This window comes from Elephas maximus, chromosome 19 (assembly GCF_024166365.1).
Source record: "Elephas maximus indicus isolate mEleMax1 chromosome 19, mEleMax1 primary haplotype, whole genome shotgun sequence".
Classification (NCBI taxonomy): domain Eukaryota; kingdom Metazoa; phylum Chordata; class Mammalia; order Proboscidea; family Elephantidae; genus Elephas; species Elephas maximus.
The window spans coordinates 36,665,555-36,691,236 of record NC_064837.1 but is presented as its reverse complement, the minus strand read 5'-3'; the positions used below and the strand labels follow the sequence as shown (position 1 = coordinate 36,691,236).

The 25,682-nt window shown below is 45.7% G+C and overlaps 1 protein-coding gene across 6 annotated transcripts in view; it reads left to right on the top strand.

Moving 5' to 3' along the window:
• MSI2 (musashi RNA binding protein 2) overlaps window positions 1–25,682 on the top strand; it is a 471,444-nt gene that overhangs the window by 132,973 nt on the left and 312,789 nt on the right. For all 6 annotated transcript variants that reach the window (XM_049861313.1, XM_049861312.1, XM_049861314.1 and 3 more), the window contains exon 6: window positions 25,469–25,561. In XM_049861313.1, coding sequence (XP_049717270.1) covers window positions 25,469–25,561 — 93 coding nt within the window. The remainder of the gene's footprint in view (window positions 1–25,468; window positions 25,562–25,682) is intronic.

Genomic DNA, 25,682 nt, shown 5'->3' with positions numbered 1-25,682 from the left:
ATGTCAAGCTTTGACTGTGAGTCACTTGGAGAGAGTTCCTGTGTAAAGCAACCATGAGGGAGGTTTTACCCCAAACTTATCATCCCTCTGTCTGGCTCTACAACAGATGCCTGTGGCACAAATGGAGTATTAAGATGAACGGAAGCTCCATTCTTCTTAGACGCATTTAGGCCCAAAATGTTACTTACGGTGATTGGCTGGGTTTCTTTCATGTGCTGAATATCCCCATGATGAACTGCTGGCCGATACCCCTGCTTTCCCATTCCTCAAATGGGGTTCCACCATGGACACCCCCTCTTGCTTTCACCATTCTCAGATTTTCTGCAGACCCATCCAAAATAGTTGTTTCACTTTTCACCCCTCGTCAAATATATCCACCCCCAAGTTCTTCCATCAGAAGTAGAACCCCGGAACCCTTTCTTAGGCATTTGTTATCTGTGTGTCTTTGCTCTGGGTTCACTCCATCTCTGCTTTCTGGGTCCCCATGTTGAGAATAATGAAGAAAAGCTATCGCCCGTCTCTCTTGCTGCATCTGCTTTTCCAAACACTTCCCTGCCTCCAAGCTCAGTTTTCCTTCCCGCCCACCCTGGGCTGGGGGACATGTCGAGTCTTTCCCTGGTACTTTACAGAAGGGTGTCTTTATCCAGTTTGACTGTTGCTATTATGTGGCAAAGCATTCAATAAAAGTCATGATTTATGAGATGTATGTGGCTGCTCTTTTTTTTTCCATTTCCTTTCTTTTTTCTTCTTCTTCTTCTTTTTTTTTTTTGCTTTGTCATCTATCAGGGAGAGAAAAGCCAGGCCTGATAATTTCTTGGCACATCCTGTGTTCAGTTAAGAATGTCAGCTGTCGGCCTGTCAGGAAGTTGCTTCTCACATTGGTTTCTCCCTCCTTTCACCTCTCCTCACAGTCCCTCTCCGTAAACAGGCAGAGGCCCCGTTCCGTACTGCAGGCGGGCGATAAGGGGAAGGCTGGGCGCTGTGGAGAGCAGCGTGCCCCCTGGTGTGGCCCCTCGGCCTCTCCCACTCCTTAGCGGCTCCTTGTCCAGGGCTCTGTCAGCTCTTGATTGCTTAATAGGAAGAGGCAGGCAGGGTCCTTTCAGGAGGTTTTCAGAGTTTTCTTTGTTCTTGAATACAGCACTCTCCAATCCTCTTCATTTTTTTGGCCTGACCATTTTAGAAATCCTTTCTTTTTTTTTTTTTCCTTTTCCTTTTCTGCAAAGTATGTGCGTGTTAGATAAAGGCTCTTGAATAGAGGGCCTAGCATATTGGGTATTGGCTGCTTAAAATAGGCTAATTGTAGATAGAAGCCAGTTGTCACAAAGGTGCCTGTGGTGGGGGATGGGGAGGAGGATGATCCCCCCTAAATGCCAGGTTGATTTTTACCCTCTCTCCCCCCTCCCCCTGCTTTTATTATTAGCTGTTTGCCGAAATGCATCCCAGTCTTTGCGGAGCCACCGACAATAGCATTAACGAAGTTGTGCCCTGCATCTTAAGCACTTGGTTAAGGCCCAGTTCCGCGACTAGAACCGTTCCATGCTGAGCCCCCAGAGTGCATAAATAAGTCTTTAACCCACCGTGGGTGGCCAGGAAGGGAACAGTGAAGAGAGGTCTGCTGACCTGAACAGAGAGCGTGTAACTTGCTTTCTAAGTGGTAGCTTCGGAGGCAGAGCTGCCCAGACTCTCATTGTGGTTAAGAGGGGTGCTAGGCATAGGTTAGGTTAAGTGCTTGGCTGCTAAAGGAAAGCTTGGTGGTTTGAACCCATCCAGTGGGTCTGCAGGAGAAAAGACCTGGTGTTCTGCTTCCCACTCCAACTGCCCAGGGAGTCAGGAACAGCCCTCTACCTGGAATTTTGGGTTCACTCCGAGCCTTTCTAGTCTCATCTCACACAAGGCCCCAAGCAGCTCTGCTCTAGGGACCATGCTCTTGCTCCCCACTGTGGAGGGTCCTTGTTTTCCAGGTTTCTGTAATGCTTCCCCCCTCCAACCCCCCACCCTTTGTTTACCTAGAAAAAACCTACCCATTTTTATGACTCAGCTCAAATGTCTCTATCCCTTCCTTGCTTTCTTTCTTGCCCCCAGGCAGTGACACCTCTTTCCTTTCCGTGCCCACAGCCCTTTGCTGGTTTTTGTATAACTGGCTAGTAGATCCTTGCAGCCTTGATGGCACAGTGGGTAAGAGCTTGACTGCTTACTAAAAGGTCGTATCAGCTCAACAGCAACAGGTTTGGTTTAGTATATCCTTGGAGCCCTGGTGGCACAAGTGGTTAAACATTTGGCTGCTAACCAAAAGGTCGGCAGTTCGAATCCGCCAGCAGCCACTTGGAAACTTTTTATGGGACAGTTCTATTCTGTTCTGTAGGGTCACTATGAGTCTGAATCTATTTGACGGCAATGGGTTAGTATATCCTTAAAGAAGCCCTGATGGTGCATTGGTTAAGCACTCGGTTGCTAACCAAAAGGTTGGTGCTTTGAACTCACCTAGCAGCTCCGGGGGAGAAAGGCCTAGTGATCTGCTTCCATTAAACATTACAGCCAAGAAAACCATATGGGGCAGTTCTGTTCAGTCATACGGGGCCGCTTGGAGTTGGAATTGATTAATGGCGCCCAAGAACAACAGTATATCCTTGTGGGGGCAGTGGTGGTTCAGTGGGAGAATTCTCGCCTTCCATGCAAGAGATCTGGGTTTAATTCCCAGCCAATGTACCTCACCTGCAGCCATGACCCATCAGTCAGTGGAGGCTCACGTGTTGTGTTGCTATGATACTAAACCAGTTTTGGCAGAGCTTCCAGACTAAGATGGACTAGGAAGAAAGGGTTGGTGATCTACTTCCAAAAATCAGTCACTGAAAACCATGTGGATCATAATGGTCTGATCCATACCAGTCACGGGGATGGTGCAGGACTGGGCAGCGTTTCGTTCTGTTGTAGCCTGGGTCTCCACGAGTCAAGGGCCACCTATAGATGTGACTAACAGCAACGACAATATTCTTTCTTCTGGGACTTTTTAGACCTGTGGTATGTGATCCACTAGAGGGTAGATATTGAGGGCAAGGACTGCCTATGTCAGCGCTGTCTTATAGAACTTTCTGCAACGATGGAAATGTTCATTCTGTGTTGTCCAATGCGTGTGGCCATGGAGCATGTGAAATGTGACTAGTGAGGTTTGAGGACCTGAATTGTTAATGGTGCTGAATCTTAATCTAAATTTAAGTAACCGTATGTGGCTAGCGGCTACCTAGTGGACAGTGGCAGCCTGTATCCTGGTTCACTTTGTATTTTCAGAGGTGCTGGCACTGTATTCTGCATAAAAGAAAGAGCCTGACAAATAGTGCTGAACGAAACGGAAATCACTTAGGTATATAGCTATATTAGCTTGTATGTTCTTTGCCTATTTTCCATGCAATTTGATTTTTATGTTAAATTCAATAGATTATATATTTCAGCACCGCCAATGCTTTAGGGGATACAAAAATGAATAAGGCATGGATGGGCTCTTCCTTCAAGGAACTTAACCTAATGGGTAAATAGCTAATGATGATATGAAGCCAATTGAAATAAAGTGCCACTGTGCAGAAGCAGTTTATTTCTTGTACGGGTGTAGAGAAAGGAGCCGTTTATGGTGACTGAGTGGAGGTGAGCGAGGGCTTTGGAATGCTGATTCCTTCAGTCAGCAAATATTTATCGAATGCCTGTTACGAAGCAGGTACAACAAATACATCAGTGATCAGAACCCAAAATTCCGGACCTCAGGAAGCTTACTTCCTGGTGAGGGGGAGACAGAAAGGTAAACAAAGCAGGTGAGTCAGAGAGCATGTAAGAAGATAAGTGCCGTGGGGTTCCATCCAGCAGAGAGAAGGTCTGGGCAGTGCTGGGGTGTGGGATGGGGTTGTAATTTTAAATAGGGTGGTCAAAGAAGGCCTCCTAGAGAAGGCAACATTTGAGTATAGACATTTGAACTGAGGCTTAGGGGTTTGGTGAATTGTGATATGGGCAGCTTGAATGAAGGCGTGGAGGTGTATGGGAAGTGCGTGCCATGGTCAGACCAGGGTGGCTAGGACACGGAGTGGAGAGAGAAAGCTGCAAAGATTGTATGGAACCTGGTAATGTTGGACCTTAAAAACTCTGCTGAGGATTTTCGATTTCTGTGCAAATGTCCTGTCTCCCTGTTTAAAGTATAACCCCCCTGAGGATGGTGGTCTTGGTTATTACTTTTCATCTCTCTTGCTACAAGGTTCCATTCCAAGTAGCATCTCAGAAATCAGGCTGATTAAGGGACAGTTAAACCTAAGCCAAATTTCCCATGATGTGATTTTTAGAAAAAGAACAGGTCTGATGAGATCAGGTCTCTCCTCTGGGTTAGTTGTACTACTTAGGCTGTCACTTTTTTCTCTAGATGTCTCTTGGTGCAACCGGACGACTCTGCAGGGTCCTAGGTAGCCCAATCCCTATGTTCTAACGCACTCCTCTCATCTTCATCAGTTATGGGACACAGAGAAGGCTTGGGAGAGCCAAGGCCTGTGAGCAGCAGAAACAGGGTAGAAGACCAAAGCAGGCCTTTAGAGGCACAGAGCTTGTGGCCAGAGAGGAAGGCCACTCTTCTTAGCTAGTCCGGAGTCCCAGAGACTTGGGCAGGAAGCAAGTTGTCCTGAGCTACATACAGATGCCACTTGGAGAACAACTGTTCAAGTAATAATTCAGATTTCATGTGAAATATCTAGAAAGGCAGGTGTATAGGGACCAAAGTTTATTGGTGGTTACCAGGGGTGGGGGAGAGGAGGACTCAATGTCTGGAAGACGCTAAGCTCCTGTTAAGGGTGATGGTATATATTTGGGAACGAATCAGGGTGATGGTTGAACAACATGATGAGCATAATTTAATGTCACTGAACTGTACAGGTGTGATTGTTGACATGTCAAATGTTTTGTTATGTATAGATTTAGGACAATAATAAAAAAAAAGAATTCAGATTTTAGCTAGGAAGGGAGGAGGGCCGTTGGCCAAGGGCAAGGGCAAGACAGGGCTCTTACAACAGATTGCTTATCAGCCTGCTTGGAACCACTGATGTTTAATTCTCCCCTGAAAAAAATGGACTCTCTTGACTTCTTCCTTTTTAAAGGCAAAGTTGACCACAGCTAGCATGGTGGTGTGCCTTCAGACAGTTGTCACATTCAAGGGTAAATCTTCCAGTGCTGGTTGCCGTCAGTGAGATTTTCCCCAAAACGAATACTCACAGCTAACCAGAGGCTGTCAGGTCACTCCAGGGCTTGACACACCATGGGCCTGTCTGGGGGAGCTCCTCCCATGGCAGCTCCATGTTTGCTGGTAAGCTGCACATCTGTTGCTGGCCCTGTAAGCACAGAGCTTGGTCATGGTAGTGTATGGCTGGGATCTGAGCCAGTGAAACTGAGAATTCATCCCTCTTCCTTTTACTAAATATCTTTATGGTTGTCACGGATTGAATTGTATTTCCCCAAAATATGTGTTAACTTGGCTGGGCCATGATTCCCAGTATTGCGTGATTGTCCACCATTTTGTCATCTGATGTGATTTTCCTATTTGTTATAAATCCTACCTCTGTGATGTTAATGAGGCAGGATTCAATCTACAAGATTAAGTTGTGTCTTAAGCCAGCCTCTTTTGAGATACAAAGGAGAGAAGTGAGCAGAGAGACAGGGGGACCACCAAGAAAGTAATGCCAGGAGCAGAGCGCATCCTTTGGATCTGGAGTCCCTGTGCTGAGAAGCTCCTAGGCCAGGGGAAGATTGATGACGAGGACTTTACCCCAGAGCTGAGAGAGAGGGAGAGGCTTCTCCAGGTGTTGGCACCCTGAATTCAATCTTCTATTCTCCTAGACTGTGAGAGAATAAGTTTCTCTTTGTTAATGGCATCCACTTGTGGTATTTCTATTGCAGCAGCACTAGATGACTAAGACAATGCTGCTTGACACCTTTGACTGTTTCCTTCTATTTGAAGAACCCTAACTTTTGCGTTACTGTTATTATTGCTGTGTAACAGATGATCTCAAAATGAGCGAGGATGATGGTTGAACAACATGATGGACATAATGTCACGAAACTGTACTTGTGAAGATTGTGGAAATGGCCATTGTTTTGTTGCATATATTTTTTACTACAATAAAGAGTAACTAAAAAAAAAAGAAAAAAAATTACCCTTATTACCCTTATTACCCTTAGCAGCTTAAAGCAACCACTTTATTATGCTCATGAATTCTGTGAGTCAGGAATTTGGACAGGGCACAGTGGAGGTAGCCAGTTTCTGCTTCACTCAGTTTAGGAGCTCAGCTTGGGAAGACTTGAAATCTGGGGATAACTTAATAGCAAGGAATTAGGATCACCTGAAGGCTAGTTCACTTGCCTATCTGGTGCCTGATCTGGGGTGACTTGAAGGATGGGCAGACAGGTCTGTCCACGTATCTTGGCTTCCTTACAATATGGTGGCCTCCAGGTAGTTGGATTTCTTACTCAGTGGCTCAGGGTTCCAAGTATGTATATTCCATTGAACAAGCTGGAAGCTGCTTCACCGTTTATCACACAGCCTTGGAAGTCACATCGCATTACTTGTAGTCTTATAGGTGAAGCAGTCAGAAGCCCACTCAGACTCAGGGAAGGTGCATAAAGCAAGGGGCCGTGTTTTAAAACTGCCACAGTTGGCAAAATAGTTCTGGTTCTCTCTTGCTTCTCTCCTAGTTCTGTGAGTGTTCCTTTGGGTCTCCAGAAGATGTTGGGAATCCTCCTGAAACTGTCCTTGTCCATGTCCCCTATCATCTCATCCACTCCATGATTTTGGTGGCTACCTAGACATTGGTCAATCCAATCTGGGTCATCTGTCCTGATCTTCCTCTGGAGCTCCAGGATAAATACATTCAAATTGTTCTGCAGATATAACATACCCAACTGAACACATCTGTCTTTCCTCTGCACACCCACTTTTGCATTCCCTAACTCAGTTCGTGGTCCCACCATTGACACGACCACTCAGCACATTCAAGACACCTTCCTCTCCCTCATCTCTGCATCTAGCCAGTTACCCAGACCAGATAATTTTGTCTTCTACTCTCTATTAAATCTCTTCATGTTTTAATATATGAAAGATCCTTGCTTTAGTTCAGGGTTTCTTCATCATAGACTATTGTAATAATCTCATAACTGTTCTTACAGTCTCTAGTTTCAACCCTTCAAATTTATCTTCTACCAAATGACTTAACACAAAGCTGACGGTATTATTTCCCTGCTTAAAACCTTTGACTGGTTACCCTTTGCCTACAGGATGAAGCCCAGTCTCCTTGGGCATAGTTTACAAGAATCATTGTGATCTAACCTTGCCCACATCTCTGTCTTTATCATTCATCAAACCCTTCCTTTCTGTTGATTTCTAGCAGTGCTGAACTTCTAGTGCCTGAAACAGGCAATGGTACTTCATGTCCTTACGATTCTGCCCACTCCTCTCTTTTCTCTTCCTGGGAAACTCCTGTTCAGCATTCAAAACTGTAGTTAGTCATCTCTTCTTTGAAGCCTTCCTTTACTCAGTTGACAGAGTTCATCATATCTTCCCCTGTATCTTTTGCACACTCCTGTCATTGCATGGTTTAGTCAGGCTCCTATGAGATCTTTAAGGGCAGAAAACAAAATCTTTTAGTTTTGGGTCCCAAGGCCTGGTAGGGACCAGGTGATCATTAATGTTTGATGTTGAATGGGATTAATCAGGGGGCCAGGTGGTATAGATAATGGGAATTGTCATTGAATCTGTGATTGCCAGTGGTTTCAGGCCCCTCCCTCATTTCACTTGACCTTTTAACTGGTTTCTTATACAGAGTCACCAATTGTCCTTTGTTTATAAAGATGCTCCTACTAAATCACCAGCTATGGGACAGTTGCTTTGTGTGTGTGCATCTGTGCGCGTGCATGTGTGTGTGTGTTCCAAGTGGTAGGGGAGGGTTTGTCTGACTCAGTCTGACAGGACCTTTCGATTGCAGTACTTTCTCTTTGTGTCCTCTGTGGCTGTTGAACAGAACTTTGGCCAGCTGCTCTTCACAGGAACGAAGCCTTTTATCTCCTTAGTGCCAGTGCCCAGCTTAGCAACAAGGAGTGTTTGGAATTACCTAAGGGGAAAGAAAGGAGACAAGTGCCCAGGGACCTTGAATCATCCATTAACTAATTAATTCAGAGCAGGGAACATTCACTCATTCATTCAATCTGCCCATACTTACTGAGGGTCTACTATGTGCCCTAAATTTTTCTGGGTGTTAGGAATACGGTGGTGAACAAAACAGACCAACTCTCCCTACCTTTATGAATCTTCCATTCTGGAGAGTGTCCTGCCCGCATCCTTGCCCTCAGGAAGTATTCGTTCTGGAGGGCGTCTTAACCACAGCTCTCTCTTCCGAAGCTTCCATTCTGGGGGGCATCCTGATCATACCCCTCATTTATGAAGCGTCCATTCTGGAGAGCGTTGGACTATAGCTGATTAACTGTGAGTCTCTACCCCAGTGCCTTGTGCATAGCAGGCCTTCAACAAATGTTTGTGAAGGGAATAAATGAGTATTGTTAAATAGATGAGGTTTAACTGGGCAAATTTTTCTTCCTTGAGGGAGGGGAGCTGGACTTTATTAAGTGCTTGCCAGGTGCTGGGCGATTTCCCCTTAGAAGACCCTGTTCTTCCAGGCAGAAGTGCCCTTCAGAGAGGGCCTTGTGCCATTTGCTGGGCCACGTGGCTGATTTGACAGCCCCCTAGAGTGAGCTACAAATGAGCCCTCCACGTTTCAGCCGACAGCTACGGGTCCCCAGCTGCCTCTTTGCCTCAATAAACAGCCAGCCCAGACCAGTTAGCTGGGTGTGTTAGGGAACATATCTTCTCTTTCTCTCTTTTTCGTTGTTTGGTTGGCCTAGTGTAAGTGTTTTAAATAGAACAGACATCATGGCTATAAAACATCTGTAACTCTACACATTTAGTGAAGTGCCTGGTGGACTGAGTTCTGTTTGATTGGTGGTATTTTTGCTGCGACTGTTGTTTGCTTTCCCCCCTGTTTATCCCTCTGGAAATAAAGTTTTCTTTTATGTGAGGATTTATAGAAATACGTTACTGGCATGAGGAGAGCACAGACATATTAGGATATTGGTGTAGCAGAGAATTATTACCTCGAGGCGTGGGCAGCTTTGTCTCCGGAATGTGGCTAAGTCTCTTACTCTACTTAGGGTAAGGGGCTGCTTAGGTTAAGGCAGATAAAGACACTGCTTTGCATTGAAATGAGGAGTCATGGTGGCACAGTGGATAAAGTACTGGACTACTAACAGAAAGGTCAGTGGTTCTAACTCACCAGCTGCTGCTTGGGAGAAAGACGTAGCAGTCTGCTTCTGTAAAGTTTGCAGCCTTGGAAACCCTATGAGGCAGCTCTGCTCTGTCTTACAGGGTCACTATGACTTGGAATCAACTCACTGGCAATGGATTTTGCATTGAAACAGCATCTTTTTTTGCAGGAACACCCTAGTGCTTAGAACTAGAGTTGCCCTGTATCACTGTTGGAGGTGGGCTGATTTAGGGTGGTGTCTGAGAAACCTAAGGGAAGTAGTTACTGCTGTTGTGAGCTGCTATCCAGTTGGTCCCTGACTCAAGTTGACCCCACACACAATGGAACAAAACACTGTCCTATCCTGTGACATCCCCATGATTGGTTGCAGGTCAGGCCGTTGTGATCCATAGGGTTTTCATTGGCTGATTTTTGGAAATAGATCGCCAGGCCTTTCTAGTCCATCTTAGTCTGGAAGCTCTGACAGAAACTCTTCAGCATCATAGCAGCAAACAAGCCTCCACTGACAGACAGATGATAGCTGCATATGAGGTGCATTGGCCAGGAATTCGAACCCAGGTCTTTTACATAGAAGGCGAGAATAAGGAAGTAGAATGGATAATAATCAGTCATTGAGTTTACGGAGTGTGCTTTGTGTCTTTTCCAAGTGCTTTTCTGGAAACTTATGTGATTAAGTATGTAGGGTAGGCAGGGCAGATTCCATCTCCATTTTACAGATGAGCATACTGAGGTGAAAATCATTGGTGCCCAGTTACCGGTTGGGAAGGGAAGGTGGCAGGGAACGGGGAAGAATAACTTAATGCATGCCTACCATTCCAACCCCCTTGCTAAGCATGTTTGATGTGTTAGCTCTTTTAATCCCATTTCATAGAGGAAGAATCTGAAGCTTAAACAAGTTCAGTAACTTTCCAGGGTCACTCAGAACCACGTGACAGAATTGGGATTCCTGAGTTCCTCCTCTTTCTACTGTATCACTCGGCCTGCTTGGGTGCTGGGATCTCCAAATCTTTAGTGCTCTTTTTGCCCCCCAAGGTTTAGAAAAATCACCTTCCATCTCTCGAAGGGTGAGTCGTTTGATTAAAGGTGGGGAGATTTGCTCGTGATGATCTTGGTCTCTCTCCTTTATGCAAAAACTTCTTTGGTCTCCCCTTTCTCTCAAAGGAAGTTACTCATGGAGGGTGGAAGGGCCTAGACCAGCACATCCTGGCGGGGAATTTTTTCTTTTTTTTCTTGACAGGTAAAATTTATGACCTAACAGATGGCTGAGTATGTTTCTAAAGACCAGCCCACCAAGGGTGCAATGTGCTTATCTCTCCTTATGCCTCCCCCATCTGGGGGGACTTTTGAGCAACAGTAGAACTCCAGATCAGGGAGGGACCAGTGAAAGGGGGAGCTGACCCCAGCGTACATGTTGTGGTTACAGGGACTGGTGTCAAGACACTTTCCTTCCAGCTCATATCTTTCCTGCTTGCTCCTTCTTCCAACGTCTAAGCATTAAGGTGACCCAGACCTCTGCAGTGGCCCCACTTTTCTCTTTAACAGCCCTGTTGAAGGATCACTTGCCTGGTTGAACCCTTTGGAGCTTTCTGTTGCCTCCCTGGCTTGGCCTGCAGGACCCAGTTGTGATGTAATCTTTCAGAGCCACTTGCAGCCTTTCAGGCAGATGTTGAAGATGCTACAGCCTCTCATGGGGGGCCTTCTCCCTTTCCTTTCCTGGCTGTTGCCTGCTGACCTTCAAGCCGCAGGTCAGGCCCCTCCCTGTGCCTCCAAAACCCCACCGTGCTACAAATAACACAATATTTGACTTGACTGCAGCCCCTTTGGAACAGAGACTAGGCCTCATTTGACTTTACATCCATTGAGTCCAACTCAGTGAGGGGCACATAGTAGGTCCTCAAAACACGGTTGAGGAAAGAATGCTTAATGAATATGGCTTGCTTCCAGAGACACCCCTCTGCAATTTATCTTCTTCTCTTACCGTCTTGGTCTTTGTTCTTGCTCTCCTGGGATCCAGCAGACATTATTTGAGTACCTACTATGTGCCAGGTATGTTAACACACTTTGTATCTCTTTTGATGCTTTGAGCAGTCCCATGACGTACAGGTATTATCCTCATTTTGTAGGTGAAGAGGTAAAGTGGGTGTCTTAGATTCTTAGTGCTGCTGTAACAGATAACATGCTAGATGGGTGGTTTTAATGAACAGAAATTAATTTTCTTACAGTTTAGGAAGTTAGAAGTCTGAATTCAGAGGACTGGCTCTAGGGTAAGGCTTTCTCTCAGCTCTGGGGGAAGGTCTTTGTCTCTTTTCAGCTTCTGTTCCTCCACAATCATCATGTGGCACGGGAACTACCTTTTCCCATCTGTGTTTGCTTCTCTCTCTGCCTAATCTGCCCCTTTTATATCTCAAAAGTTATTGGTTTAAGACACACCCTACATCCCTACATTGCTTCTTAACATAACAAAGAAAGCCCTATTCCCTGATGGGATTACATCCACTGGTATACCAAAACCAAACCCTTCACCCTTGAGTCAGTTCTGACTCATAGCAACCTTATAGGACAGAGTAGAACTGCACAGAGTTTCCAGGGAGCCGCTAGTGGATTTGACCTTTTGGTTAGTAGCCAAGCTCTTAACCACTGGGCCACCAGGGCTTCTTCCACAGGTATAGGGGTTAGGATTTACAACACATTTTTGGAGGACACAATTCAATCCATAACAGTGGGTCTTCTAAAATGACATGGCTGAGGATGAAACCCTGAAACTATTGCCCTCAGATAATCTTTAAAATTTAAACCAAAACCATCCCCTGAAGTCTTTTTGACACCAAACAATAGTTTAGCTTAACTAGTAAAAAAAAAAAAGTCTGCCTTGAGCATTATGTTCTTTTAAGAACTACCTCTGTGGGGTCACAATGACAACAGCAACTGGAAAAATTAGATAGAAACCTTAGGAGGCAGTGAGTTTATGTTAATGGGGGAGGAAGGACTCAGAAGAGGAGTGTGAGAGTAGTTGCACAACTTGAGGAATGTAATCAGTGTCCCTGAATTGTATGTGTAGAAACGGTTGAATTGGTGTATGTTTGCTGTGTATATTCTCAACAACAACAATAAAAGGAAAGAAAATAGAGTGACACAGCTGGGGAAGTAGCTGAGCTGAGATTCCAGCCCAGGATTCCGTGGTTCAAGTCTCAGGCTCCTCCAGCATGATGATGATGGTAGTGAAAAAGACCCTGTTTTTGCTGAGGCTCCTCCCTACCCCCCCCCCCCTTTTCTCCTTTAAGGTGGCAAGAGCAGCTTCTTGTCGAGCTCTGGCTGTCCATGTTGTCATCTGGGGAGCAGTTAAAAAATACTGATGCCGGGTCTCACCAGGGACCAGTTAAATCCGAATCTCTGGGGGTGGGGTCCGGGATCAGCCAGTTTTAACAGCTCCCTGGGCAATTGATGCTAATGTGCAGCCGGGGGCCTAGGAGTGCAAGTGAGCCCAAAGCCCAGCTCAGCTCCGTGGGTTAGGGGAAACTTGCTCATCAAGAACTGATTGCCACGAGCATCTAAAATATGTTAACGAAGGTAATCAAGGCTAAGGGTTGAGGCTTCCATTTCTTCTCCTGAAATCAGCTGGAGGGCTTGGGGGATGGGACACCTTGGCTTTAGAACCTGCCTGACAGCCACGTTTTTACCCTTCCCCTCCTAAGAAGAGTGGGGCGGATTGTCGTTGATGAGAATGGGCCTCTGGTAATGAAGGCGGCTCCCAGTTTACCCGAGTGATGAGTTCTAGAAGTCCCCTCTTGGGCAGCCTTCCCTAAAATACAGTGGCCTCCTCTGACACTTCGCTTTCCTTACACTGAACATACCTGGGAAGAGGGGGAGGGTCTGTACTCCCGACACTGTGTCTTAGTCAGAGTTCTCTAGAGGAATAAAACTAGTGAGATGATTAAAAAAAAAAAAAAAAACCAGTGCCATCGAACTGATTCCGACTCATAGTGACCCTATAGGACAGAGTAGAACTGCCCCATAGAGTTTCCAAGGAGCGCCTGGCTGATTCGAACTGCCGACCCCTTTGGTTAGTAGCCTTAGCACTTAAGCACTACACCACCACGGTTTTCTACATACAGTGAAACTTTTAAGAGCCGGAACTTGACGGGACTGCCTTGTTTTTCTGGGTCTCGAAAGTCTTCACCTTTGACAGGGTGCAGTCTTAACCACTTTTCTGTCTCTATTAGTGGAAAATATTTGAGTTTTCCTCCTCTGGCAGTTTTTCCACTTACACAGGTTCTGGCTTCTGCAGGTTTTACTGTATACAGTAGTTATCGTTAACTGTTGTCAGGTCAGCCCCTGACTCCTGGCGACCCCGTGCACAACAGAACAAAACACTGCCCAGTCCTGCACTATTTTCGTGATTGGACCTTTGTGACCCATAGAGTTTTCATTAGCTCGTTTTCATTAGTAGATCACCAGGCCTTTCTTCCTAGTCCATCTAAGTCTGGAAGCTCTGCTGAAATCTGTTCGTGATCGTAGCAACACGTAAGCTTACGCTGACAGACGGATGGTGGCTGTCCATGAGCTGCATTGGTCAGGAATCGAACCCAGGTCTCCCACACGGAAGGCAAGCGTTCTGTCACTGAACCACCAATGTCTCTATACCTATGTATGTATAGTCCCTGGGTGGTGCAGGTGGTTTGCGTTCAGGTGTTACAGTATAGGTTGGCAGTGTTCACCCATCCAACCGCACCTCAGAAGAAAAGTCCTGGCGATCTGCTTCCATAAAGATTACAGTTAAGAGAAAACATTATGGAGCAGTTCTACTCTGTAACGCACGAGGGTGCCAAGAGTTGGAATTGACTAGATGGCAATGGGATATATATACACATACATATATACATGTATATGTGTATGTATATATATGGGATATGTATGTATACATATTCATATACATACATATATTACACACATATATCCCATTGCCATCTGTCGATTCCAACTCATATGAATATGGAAAGACAGAGATTGATTGATTTTGAGGAATTGGAGCCTAGCAAGTCCAAAATCTCTAAGTCAAATGACAGGCCAGAAATTCCAGCAGGTTTGTGTCCCAGAACTGGTACATCAGGCAGTGGGGAGGAGAGGGAAATTCAGGCAAAATGTCTATCAGAATCCTTCTCTGGGAAACCTCCAGTTTTGTGCTTAAGGCCTTCAACTGTTTGGATGAGGCCCACCCACATTATGGAAGGTAATTGGTTTTACTTAAGGTCAGCTAATTTAAATGCTAATCACATGTAAATACTTCATAGCAAGATCTAGACTAGTGTTTCACCAAACAACTGGATACCATAGCCTAGCCAAGCCGATACATAAAATTAACCATCACAAGCAGTTTCTAACATGGCTTCCCAGTCCGCCCCTTGTTTTCTAAACATCCTGGTGAAGGATACAGAGGCCCCCAGTGATGGTAGGTAGAGCAGTGGGTATTTACTCTGGTGCCCAGACACTTTGCACTTCTTCTCTGTAGACACCATCTCACTGGGGTTGCTACCCAGATGACCTGAAAGGATTTAGGGAAAGGGCAGATTGCAGGGTAGGGAGGGAGGTTCTGCACCCATCCCCAAGGTTGCCTGTGCATGAATCCAGAGGCCTGTACATGGGCCACTTCCACTAACCTGGCCACAGACTGGTGAGAAGAGCCACAGGCATTTCTCAGCCTGAAACTCTAGGCACAGGGGGACTAGAGCTGGGGGAGAAGCTCTGAGGAAGGCTGGTGTCTACAGGCTTAGGTTCAGGCCGTTGAGTTTTCCATAGTGCATTTGTTGGAGGCTGCAGGAAGCACCAATGGACCTTGCCCTTTGAGTTATAACTTCACACTTCTTTTCTTAGTTTGCATTATTTAGGCCAGGGTCTTACGCCCATTTTATAGAAGGGGAAGAGGGAGACCCAGAACTGCTAAGAGACTCGACCTGACTTCATGCAACAAACCAGAGTCTGTTATTTAACAGTATACACAGATGTGCTTGAGAATGCAAAAAGGGGTTGCCGGACAGAGACATTTTAAATTTGTTTGTTATTGTTGGTGTTATTTTATTTGGATCATTTCTGTAGGCAGAATCATCTTGGGCCCGTGGTTTGGCCATGGGGCCGAGACCATCATGTCACTATTTCTAGCCCCCATCCCCCTTGAGTCATCCTCTGCTGCAGAGGAATTCCACACTGGGTGGGCAAATCGGGCTTCCACAGAGGGAGTGACCAGCCCAGATGGGAGGAGCCGAGTTCATACCAGTCCCAGCAACCTGTCTGGCCCTTTCTTTCCCACCTCTTCCTGAGTTTTATTAAAGATCTCCTTGGGATGCCTTTCCTTTGCTGGGGGTTTGGAGAAGCCTGTTTTGTATGCAGCTATGCTGGGCTCCCTTGCAAATCCAGCAACAGTAGAGGGTCCTTATTTAATTTTGCTTAACACCACTCCTGTAAAAGATGATGGGTTTTAATTGCATGTATATATCGGTAATCACTCGAACGTGGGTGGGGGAAGGGGGATCTTTGGGGCCTTCCACAAAGGGCGTGTGGCTCACTATGCAGTGAGTTGGGGTGAGGGTGCGAAGAGTGTCCAGGCAGAATGGAGCAGCTGGAAAAACTACCTACCTGTGGATGTAGAGCAGCTCGGGTGCCTGTGAATGGATGCAGGCCAGCCACCTTGCTCAGCATCAGCTGACGTGGGGTTCCGATCCTTAATTTCCTGTGCTTTCCAACTCAACACTCCGTCTCCTCACCTTTCTGTGTTGCCTCCCCCCAGCCCCCATATGAGGCAGTGCTACTGTCTCGGATATTACTCTCTGATACATATCTGAGGAGAGGTCACCCCTGCCAGCTGCAGCTTTTCCCCCAAGGGTAAAAGGAAGTAGTATTTTTTAAATTAGCCTGGGAGGGAGACAGGCTGAGGGCTCTGAGATGCCTGCGGAAGTCCCTGCCCCCACCGAAGCCTCCCGATAATTTCATTACAAGATCACTTTCTCCTTTAGGTGAGTTACTGTTGTTTTAATCAGAGGTAATGTTGTAACCTGATGATGTTGTATAATTGTGTGTAAATTATATCCCAGCCCCATATAGATGAAGACTATTTTTTCTCTTCCAATTTTAAAGCTGTTTAGAGGGAATGCCAAATTGTAGCCTGAACACTCATGCCCTCTGGCTAATAGCTGTAGATGGAGAGGGAGAGCACTGGCAAGCATTTGGGGTTATATTTGTAATTAGTTTCCTCTGAAGTTAAATTAATTTCTGCAATCTGCACCATAAACTATGGCTACACCTTTGTCCGCCGGTCCATGGTGGATGACTTGGGGGTGGAGGGGGGTGGGGAGCAGATGCGGTGCACTATCATGGCCACTTGGGTTACCTCGAAGCCCTTTTTGCATTTAGACTCTTGTGGCTCAGGCATCTCTCTGGCCCGTCTGCATCTTTGCTTCAAAATTGAAAAGGGTAGAGTTGGGCTTATTCTTCATGGTGCCCTTTCTTCTCCTCTTTCCCCAATTGTGTCTTCCTGTGGAGAAGAAAGAAGACCACACAGTCGCACATGAAGGTCTAGGAGGCTTCAGTGAATTAGAAGAAGTGTGTGTGTGTGTGTGTGTGTGTGTGTGTGTGTGTACATACGTACGTACTTTTTCTGTACCTGGCTGTTCTCCACTGATCAAGAGTCAACTTGGGCGACCTTCAGGAATCCACTCTCCTGGGTTGGACCAGGTGAATGATCTGTGGGAACAGAGCAAGAAGTTCCTCACTCTGCCTGGGGAGTTTTTGGAAATACTACTTGGATGAGGTGACTTTGCTGTTACCGGCTGACCTCCTCTGGTCCTAGTAGGGATGGCCAGGAAGGATGGGTAGTTCAAAACCATCCCAGTAACTGGAGAAACCACCTTTAAAGTATCTTTATGGACTGTGGGTGATCAGGGAGTCCTGATGGTTCCGTGGTTAAGTGCTTGGCTTCTAACCGAAAAGTTGACGGTTCAAATCCAGCAGCCGTTCCATGGGAGAAAGATGTGACGGTTGGCTTTCATAAAGATTACAGCCTTAGAAACCCTGTGAGACAGTTCTCTTCTATCCTGCATGGTCTCTATGAGTTGGAATCTACTCACTGGCAACGGGTAACAGGTATAGGTGAACAAGATCATATTTCTGTAAGATGGCCAGGCCTGTGGACAGCCGCATGGGCTACTGGAAAAACAGCTCATTTCTCACAAATAAGCACCTTTTTCCTTGGGGATAGAAAGAGCACGGGACATTTTCCTATACATTTACCTCTACTTCCCAGATGGATAATATCACCACTGTCTTCAGGGAAGCCCTGCTGTAGAGTGATAGTAGGTAGTACTTGCTAATAACCCAGGAATCATGGGCCCCTTTAGATTGGCAAGTGTTCGACTATCCATTTTGTCTTTGGGCACCTAACCTCTCTGAACTTCGGTTTCCGTAATCGTGGAGGGGAAGCTGGGACCTGTCATGGAATTGATGTGAGGACCAAGTAAGGTAACTTGTGGGAAGGGCATTGCTTAGGACCTGTGTCTTAGCTGTCTAGTGCTGCTATGACAAAAAATATCACAGGTAGGTGACTTTAATGAACAGAAATTTGTTTTCTCACAATTCTGGAAGCTAAAAGTCCAAATTAGGGTCTCACCCTTGTCATTTCCTTCTGAGGGACTCTCTCTCAGTTTCTGGTGTCAGCCAGCAGTCCTTGGTGTTCCTTGGCTTGTAGATGGGTCCTCACATGGCGTCTGTCTTCTCCTGTGTATGACTGTGTCTATTCTGCTGTTTTTATAAGATACCACTTAGAGGTGATTAGGTGTAGGACTCACCTACATTGACACGACCTCATTAACATAACAAAAGAAACCCCATATTTCCAAACAGGGTCATGTTTACAGGTACAGGGATCAGGACTTCACATATTTTTGGGGACACAATTCAGTCCCTAATGGCCTGGCCCATAGAGGATCCAGAGTTAGGACAGAGAATTCTAAGCGTGGAAGGGGACTGGTAAAAGGGCCTTTTAATAGGGCAAGAGGGACCCTTCTTAATCTCTCGGATCTTATTAGGTAGATACCTATCCACGTGTAAACCCTGGCCCTACTTTCATGATGTGTTTTATCAGACGAACTTAAATCTTTGAGGAACATTTGCATTGCTTCTTGTTACAGTTCTACTTTGTCACCTCCCATAATGTATCTTCTTACCTTTGAAGAGACTTAATCCCTGAGGCCTTTGCCTTAGTGGGGACCTAAGTGACAGGCATGACCTGACTTCCTTGGGAGGACAGATTCACATTGTCAAACATGTGGGCATAACGCTCTCCTCTCCCATAATTGATGGAACACTTCCACGTGGACATTGGCTCCAGTGTCACCAAGAAAATGTGACACTGCGGTAGTGGTGTCCTAGGGTCTCTCCTGGGTAGGTCTCTTTTCCACTTATGATCCTCGAAGCATTTGGAGAAGATTCCCCATACCTGACCTGTGTTCTGGTTTTGCAAGCTGAGTTTTGCCATTGGATCCAGATATGGTAGTGGTAGTGGTGATGGTGGTGGTGGCAGCCATAATAGTAGTTTGGGAGAAAAGGGAGAGATGGGAAAAATACCTGGAGAAATAGGAATTTTAGAGGTCAGGTCCTTGGGAAGAAATGTCCTGGGGGTTGGAACCTTGGGACCTCTGTGACTCAGCTCTGCCTGAGAGGTCTTTGCCATACAAAGATGGTGCTTAATTTGCAAATGCAGAGTGACATGGGAGACATATCACTGATTTTATCCCAGATTCTGAATTTGGGGAGTGCTTTTCTGCAGTGTCACTGACTATATGGGAAAAAGGACAGAGCTTTTTTCTGGGCCCCAGGGAAGGTGTTCTCCTGGATGCCTGCCTTGCCTTTAACTAGCACATCGAAACATTTCTCTGAGACTTGTTTTTTCCATCTGCAAAATGGGGATGAGAGACTGGAGGCTTGTAAAATCCCGCTGAGGGCTAGCATTCTTACATCTTTCTTGGGCTGTCTCTACCTTGGGGTTCCCACAAGTGAGAGGGCATCTGTGAATGAGCCTGTGCTCCTGGGCAGTGAGGATGGCTCAGAAGTTTTCACCAAGGGGAGTTTGAACTGTCTCATCAGGAAAGTGATCGTGGTGAGAGCTAACTTAATTTCTCCAGCCGTCTCTTATACCAATTAGGGCTCTTTAGAGCAATTTCCTGCCTTTTCGTGCATTTTTTAGGATTAAGATTTTTTTTTTCTTGTATGGTAATTAATATCTTTGGGCCAGTGCTGTTGGAGCTAAGTTTTCCCCTTCGCTCTCACTCTGAAAAGTAGTTTCTCTTTTCTAACTCCCATACTCTGCTTGCAACACACACGCACACACACACGCACGCACGCACACTTTGCTTAATCTTATTTTAGAAAAAAAGATCAGTGGCCTTACTCAGAGTGACCAGATGGAAACACATTCTTTAAAAAAAAAAAAAAAAAAAAAAAAAAAAAAAAAACAGCTAGTTCTCTGGTTAAAGGCAGGAAGGTGGAGTGTTCTTTGTAGCACTAGTTAGCAGCTGGTGTTGGCCAGTTCTTACATGTAAACAGCAATTTTCATAACTGGAATGAGTGCTGGCATTTTCTTTGCAGAGCCAAGGGGCGTATGGAGAGCCATGGTGTGTATTTAAATTACAGGTTTAGATGCAAAGCTTTGCAACAGTTATTCTTGAGAGCCTGACTGTTCCTCATCCCCTTGTGTGTATGTGCTCACTCACACACACATACACACATACACACGCGGGCGCGCTCGTGCGCTCACTTCTGAGAGTGACACCCTAAATCACCCTAAATAGAAGGGAGGAGTATTTGTTGGGGAGGGAGTTGCCCCTAGGCGGTGAGGGCCCTTGGGTGGGTAACTAGTGTGTCTAATGGTGGGAAACAGTCACATACATGCACACACACGCATCCCCTCCACCAAAAACTTTAAGCAGAGGAAATTTAAGACCAACTTCCTAATGGATTCTTGGCTGAGCTCTCTCTGGGACAGATGGGTGGCTCTTTACATGTAGGCACGGGAGGATCCGAGTGGGGCCATCTGAGCATGCTGATGTGCAGTGGCTGGCTTCCCCACACCCTGTGTGGTTGAGTACTTAACAGTGTGAAGGCTGTGGGTTAGGGAACAGTTATCCAAAGGGCCTAGAACAGGAAGAAAGCACAGGTGGCTCTCTTCACTGGGGGGAGAGCATTTTTTAAAAAATATAATGCAAAGGACTATAGATACAGTGGGCACCTTGTCTGGGTCCCTTTTTCCAAGGTCAGAGAAGAAGGTTGAAGTTCAGGGGGTACTGGATGTTTCCTGGGCCAAATAGAAGTCACAACTGTAAGGGGTGGGAATAGAGAGTTACTTCAAACACATAAACACCTTGCATAGACTTGGTAGGAGTTTGAGGACCTTCATTTAGTCCCATTGAAAGAATGGACCTAACTTCCCAGTTACCAGTCCCTCTTACCCTCCTCAGTTGCCAAGGAGATGAAAAGGAAATGGAGAGAAGAATGTATGATTCTAGGGTCCTCTGCCTTCTACCTCCCTCACCCAGAATGCAAATGGTTGAGCAGGCCACAGGCCATTTAGCAATAGTGCCATCAGGATGCCCAAAGTCAATGACTCCCATTTCCACCAGCATGGCCCTGGTAGGAGGGGTCACTGTGCAGAGCCCGCTGTCCCTGGCTGTGTTCCCCACTCCAAAGTGGAGACCTCGGTGAGCAGCTAACCAAGTGTTGCACATCTTCCCTCTGGCCTTTTCACATTTGGAAGGCTTTGATTAAACCAGTCTCCTTAAAGCGTTTGCTGGAAAGGAGGAACCCTCACTGGAGCTGAGCTGGTTCCTGGGTGGGAGGATGTTTTAGTAACATGGACATTTTGGCACATTGTCTGGAGCCTGGAATTTCTCATCTTTCTTTTTTTAAAAAAAAAAAAAAATCAGCCTATTTTGAAGGCTCTTTTGGGACTGTGTAGATTTATAGCTAGGTGTCTGCTGCTATGTTTGGGGCTTTGTCTAGGCAGGTTTATGACTGTAGGGCAACTGTTAAGGGTAAAGGGTGGAAGAGGAGACCTTTCCATTTAACAAGTTCCTGGGGAAGGAACGTTCTGTTGACTTTTGTTATCTGGAACCAAGACGCGTTGGTCGTTTTATTTTCTGGGTCTGTGTGAACGTTTGGAATACATATAAGGTCTCTTCTCTACCTACCAGGCTGTAACCAAAATATAAATGAGACCGTGGGGTTCGTTTTGTAGAATGCCTCTCCAGAGTTGAAGTAGAGAGGTTGACCAGCACATGCTTGTAGATCACATTAGTGTTTCTCTGCAGATATTTAATTACTTGGCTAGGGTTAGAGAAGGAATGAAAAATCTAAAATTAAGCTATTGGGAGTCTTTGCCCATCTGAAATCACAAAGAGAGGCAGCAAAGTGCTGTTGAAATTCTGGTAGAAGAGAATGGGGCAGGAAAAGTTGATTTATAAGCTTTTTGTATAAGGTGTCTTGTTGCTGTACATTTATTCTGAGCTTGAAGGATGGGTTTAGTAACTCACTTTGGATTCAGTTACAGTGAACATTAATTCAGCGCCTACCAGGTGCCCTGCTAGACACTTTGGCATATGTTATTTAATTTAGTCCTAATAAGAACCTTGTGTGGTAGGCTAAAGGCGCCCTGGTGGCACAGTGGTTAAGTGTTCGGCTAACTGAAGGGTTGGTGGTTTAAACCCACTAGCTGCTCCGCAGGAGGAAGATGTGGCAGTCTGCTTCAGTACAGATTTATAGCCCTGGAAACCATATAGGGCAGTTCTACTCTGTCCTTGAGGGTCGCTATGAGTTGGTATCAACTTGACACCAGTGGTGGTAGCCTAATTATTCTATCTCCACAGAGGGTTAAATTCCATATTCTATTAGAATGTAATCTCTGGCACCAAGCACTTAATTTACCTACTGAGTGAATACATTAGGAAAGTTACGTTAGTAAAATTTGGCCATTAGTGAGCGTATGGAGATATTTAAATCTGGAGAGAGAGGACTTGATGGAGTTTGACCATGAAAGTGACCTTGATTCACAGGAGACTTAAGGCATGGATAAGGAGGGAGATGAACAATAAGGAGGAAGAATAAGATGCCCACTAGTTAATGAGATGTGTCAGTTGCCATGGAGTAGGTTCCGATTCATGGCAACCCCACGCCTGCAGACTAGAACTGTGCTCCATGGGGTTTTCAATGCCTGGTTTTTCAGAAGTAGATCACCAAGCCTTTCTTCTGAGGTGGTTCTGGGTGGACTCCAGTCTCCAACCTTTCAGTTAGCAGCCAAGCCTGTTTTACATCACTCAGGGACTCTGCCATGAGTCAGAATAGATTCAACAGCAACTCGTAAGAAAAAAATTTAATGAGAGATTCTTTGAGCTCGCTGGTGCTGTGGGGCCTTCATAGTGTCCTCACATACATTATGTCATTTAACCTCTCATTCATCTGAAAAGCGACGAAAAATCACAGCTTTAAACACATCGGCAGACCATGGCACAGCTGTCACAGGAAACAGGAAGTAGGCGACAGGCGCTATGTGGATTTGCTAGGGTGATGCCCTTTTCAAGCAATACAGGAAGTCCATAACAAGGATATTCTAGTTTGGGGTAAGCCAGCTGCCTCTGTGGCATATGTCCCCACTGGGAGCTCTTAAGCTAACCCGTGAGCTCCCTGAAGTCTGGGAGCCTCCCTCTATTGTGGTGATCACGCTCACGGATTCATTAGAGTTCAGGGGTAGGTGGGAGCTTGGAGTTCTGGCCCGGCACCTGGCAGTGTAGAGCGGGGAGCTCAGGCCTAAGGGGCAAGTCCTGCCCAGAGTTAGACACAGAAGTTGGGTTTTCAATTGGAACTCACTGTGCCTCTAGGCATCACTCCACTGAGGCTCTCTCTCCTGTACAGAGGAGGATTGGTTCATTCATTCAGTCAGCAGATGTGCCAGGTGCCTGGAAGATAAGAGTGATCCATGCAGCTGTGGCCCCTGCATGAGGCATGGTGCATTGCGTTGTAATATACGTATGTGACATTGTGTTTCTATTATATGCAATTAACAGGTTAGGATATTCCTGGGTGGCACAAACAGTTAAGCTCGACTATTAACCGAAGGTTGGCAATTTGAGTCTACCCAGAGGTGCCTCGGAAGAAAGGCCTGGGGATCTACTTCTGAAAAATCAGCCATCGAAAACCGTATGGAGCACAGTTCTCCTCTGTACACATGGGGTCGCCACAAGTTGGAATCAACTTGACGGCAACTGGTTTTTTAAACTGTTGAGACCCTGCACCCACCGAATTTTATCATTCTGAAATTTTTGTTAAAACGATAACATGTAGCCTAAGCTCAGTCTTCAGAATAAATTTTATTTCCTTGTTTAATTTTTGGCTACTCCATATAAGATTTTTGGTCCTTGCTCTGAATAGTTTGTATCAATGAGCTTCCTTCTGTGTTTGCTTTGAAACCGGTGGGATTCTCAAATGTGGTCACATTCATTCATTTATGCAGCCACCAAACATTTGGCATGGCCTTCTCTGTGCCTGCCACTCTGCTTGGGGTTGTAGAAGGTACCTAGAAGAATCAGGAGCTTACAGCCTAGGGAAGGAATTAAGAAAGACATATTTATGAGTGCTTTTTGCACAGTTAGAAAGTGTGTGTGTGTGTGTGCTGTGCTGTGGGTGTAAGTGCAATGTAGTGGGATTTTGGAGGTGGGAGGGATGGGTAGCTTCTGGCTGGGGTGACTGTTGATATTTTGAAGTTTGGAGAAAGTGGTATTTGAGTTGGATCTTGGAGAATGGTTGCAACTTGTCAGGGGGAGATTTAGGAGTGCAGAAGCGTTCTGAGGAGGGAAGGGGCTGTGTGAACATAGCTGGGGAAGTCTGGGGATTAGCTGGGCTTGACTAGAGTGTGGGCTGAATCCAGGGGAATCATGAGAAATGAAAAAGGAGTGTGGAGGATAGGTACAAGGTTAGTGTCATCTTGCTCCCAGACAGGTACCAGCATCAAGAGCCTCACCTGGCTCGGTGTAGACAATCCACCTGTATTTTTTAATTGCTTGTGAGTTTCTTACTAATTTTTTTTCATTGTGGTAAAATACATGTAATAAAACATTTGCCATTTTAACCATTTTCAAGTGTGCAGTTCATTGACGTGAATTGCATTCATCAGGCTGTGCCACTGTCCCCACTATGCATTTTCTTTTTAAAAAAATTTTATTGTGGCAAATATATATGAAGCAAAACATCTGATATTTCAGCCATCTCTGCGTGTATAGGTCAGTGACATTAATTATGTTCATATGCTGGTCAACTGTCATCCTTATTTGTCCCCCAGTTTTTCCATCACCCTTAGCAGGAGCTCAGTGTCCTCTAAACATTGAGTCCTCCTTTCCCTCTTTCACCCGCCCACCCTTAGTAACCACACGAATAAACTTTGTATGCACTTGCCTGTTCTAGATATTTGATATATGTGGGGTTATATAGCATTTGTCCTTTTGTGTCTGACTTATTTCTCTCAGCATAATGGTTTCAGGGCTCATCCATTTTGTAGCATGTACTGAGACTTCATCTCTCTTTATGGCTGAATAATATTCCATTGTATGTGTCCACACACCCACCCACCCACCGACCCCCCCCCGCCACCAGATTTGGTTTAGATATTCATCTGTTATGCACACGGGTTGTTTCTAGCTTTTGGCTATTTTGGATAGTGCTGCACTTACTAATTTGTGGGTGCTTTTTGGGCAGCAGGTTTTTATGCATTTAGTTCTGTTTTGTTCAAATCTCAGGTTTAAGAAAGCTTTGACATGTGACTTTTTTCTTTATGCAAATAATCAGAACGAGGCTGTATGTTTTGGTAGAAAGGCTCTGAAGTTTGCACGTGCCTGTATGAAATGAGAGCTGTTAGATTGTAGCCTGAATGCCTAGGATGTCCAGAGTGACTATCTCCAGTATCATTAAACTCCTAACGGCCGGCTCTGTACAGCTTGAAGATATCTAAAATTGCCTTCCTGGAGAAATATGGAGAGTGACTTGTTTCGGCATCTTATCAAGTGTGGCTTCAGATAACCTGGTAACCCGTGTCCTCCTGTTGTCATTCCTTGCAGATGGTCACAAGAACAAAGAAAATATTTGTAGGCGGATTATCTGCGAACACAGTAGTGGAAGACGTAAAGCAATATTTCGAGCAGTTTGGCAAGGTAAGCACTGCGTGGGGTCTGGCTGCCGTGGGCCCTGCCTTTGCCACAGTTGTGTCCTCAGAAACCTTGTCCTTGGACTTGGCTGTAAAGCTTTAAGTGAACTTCAGCAGGAGCTGGGATG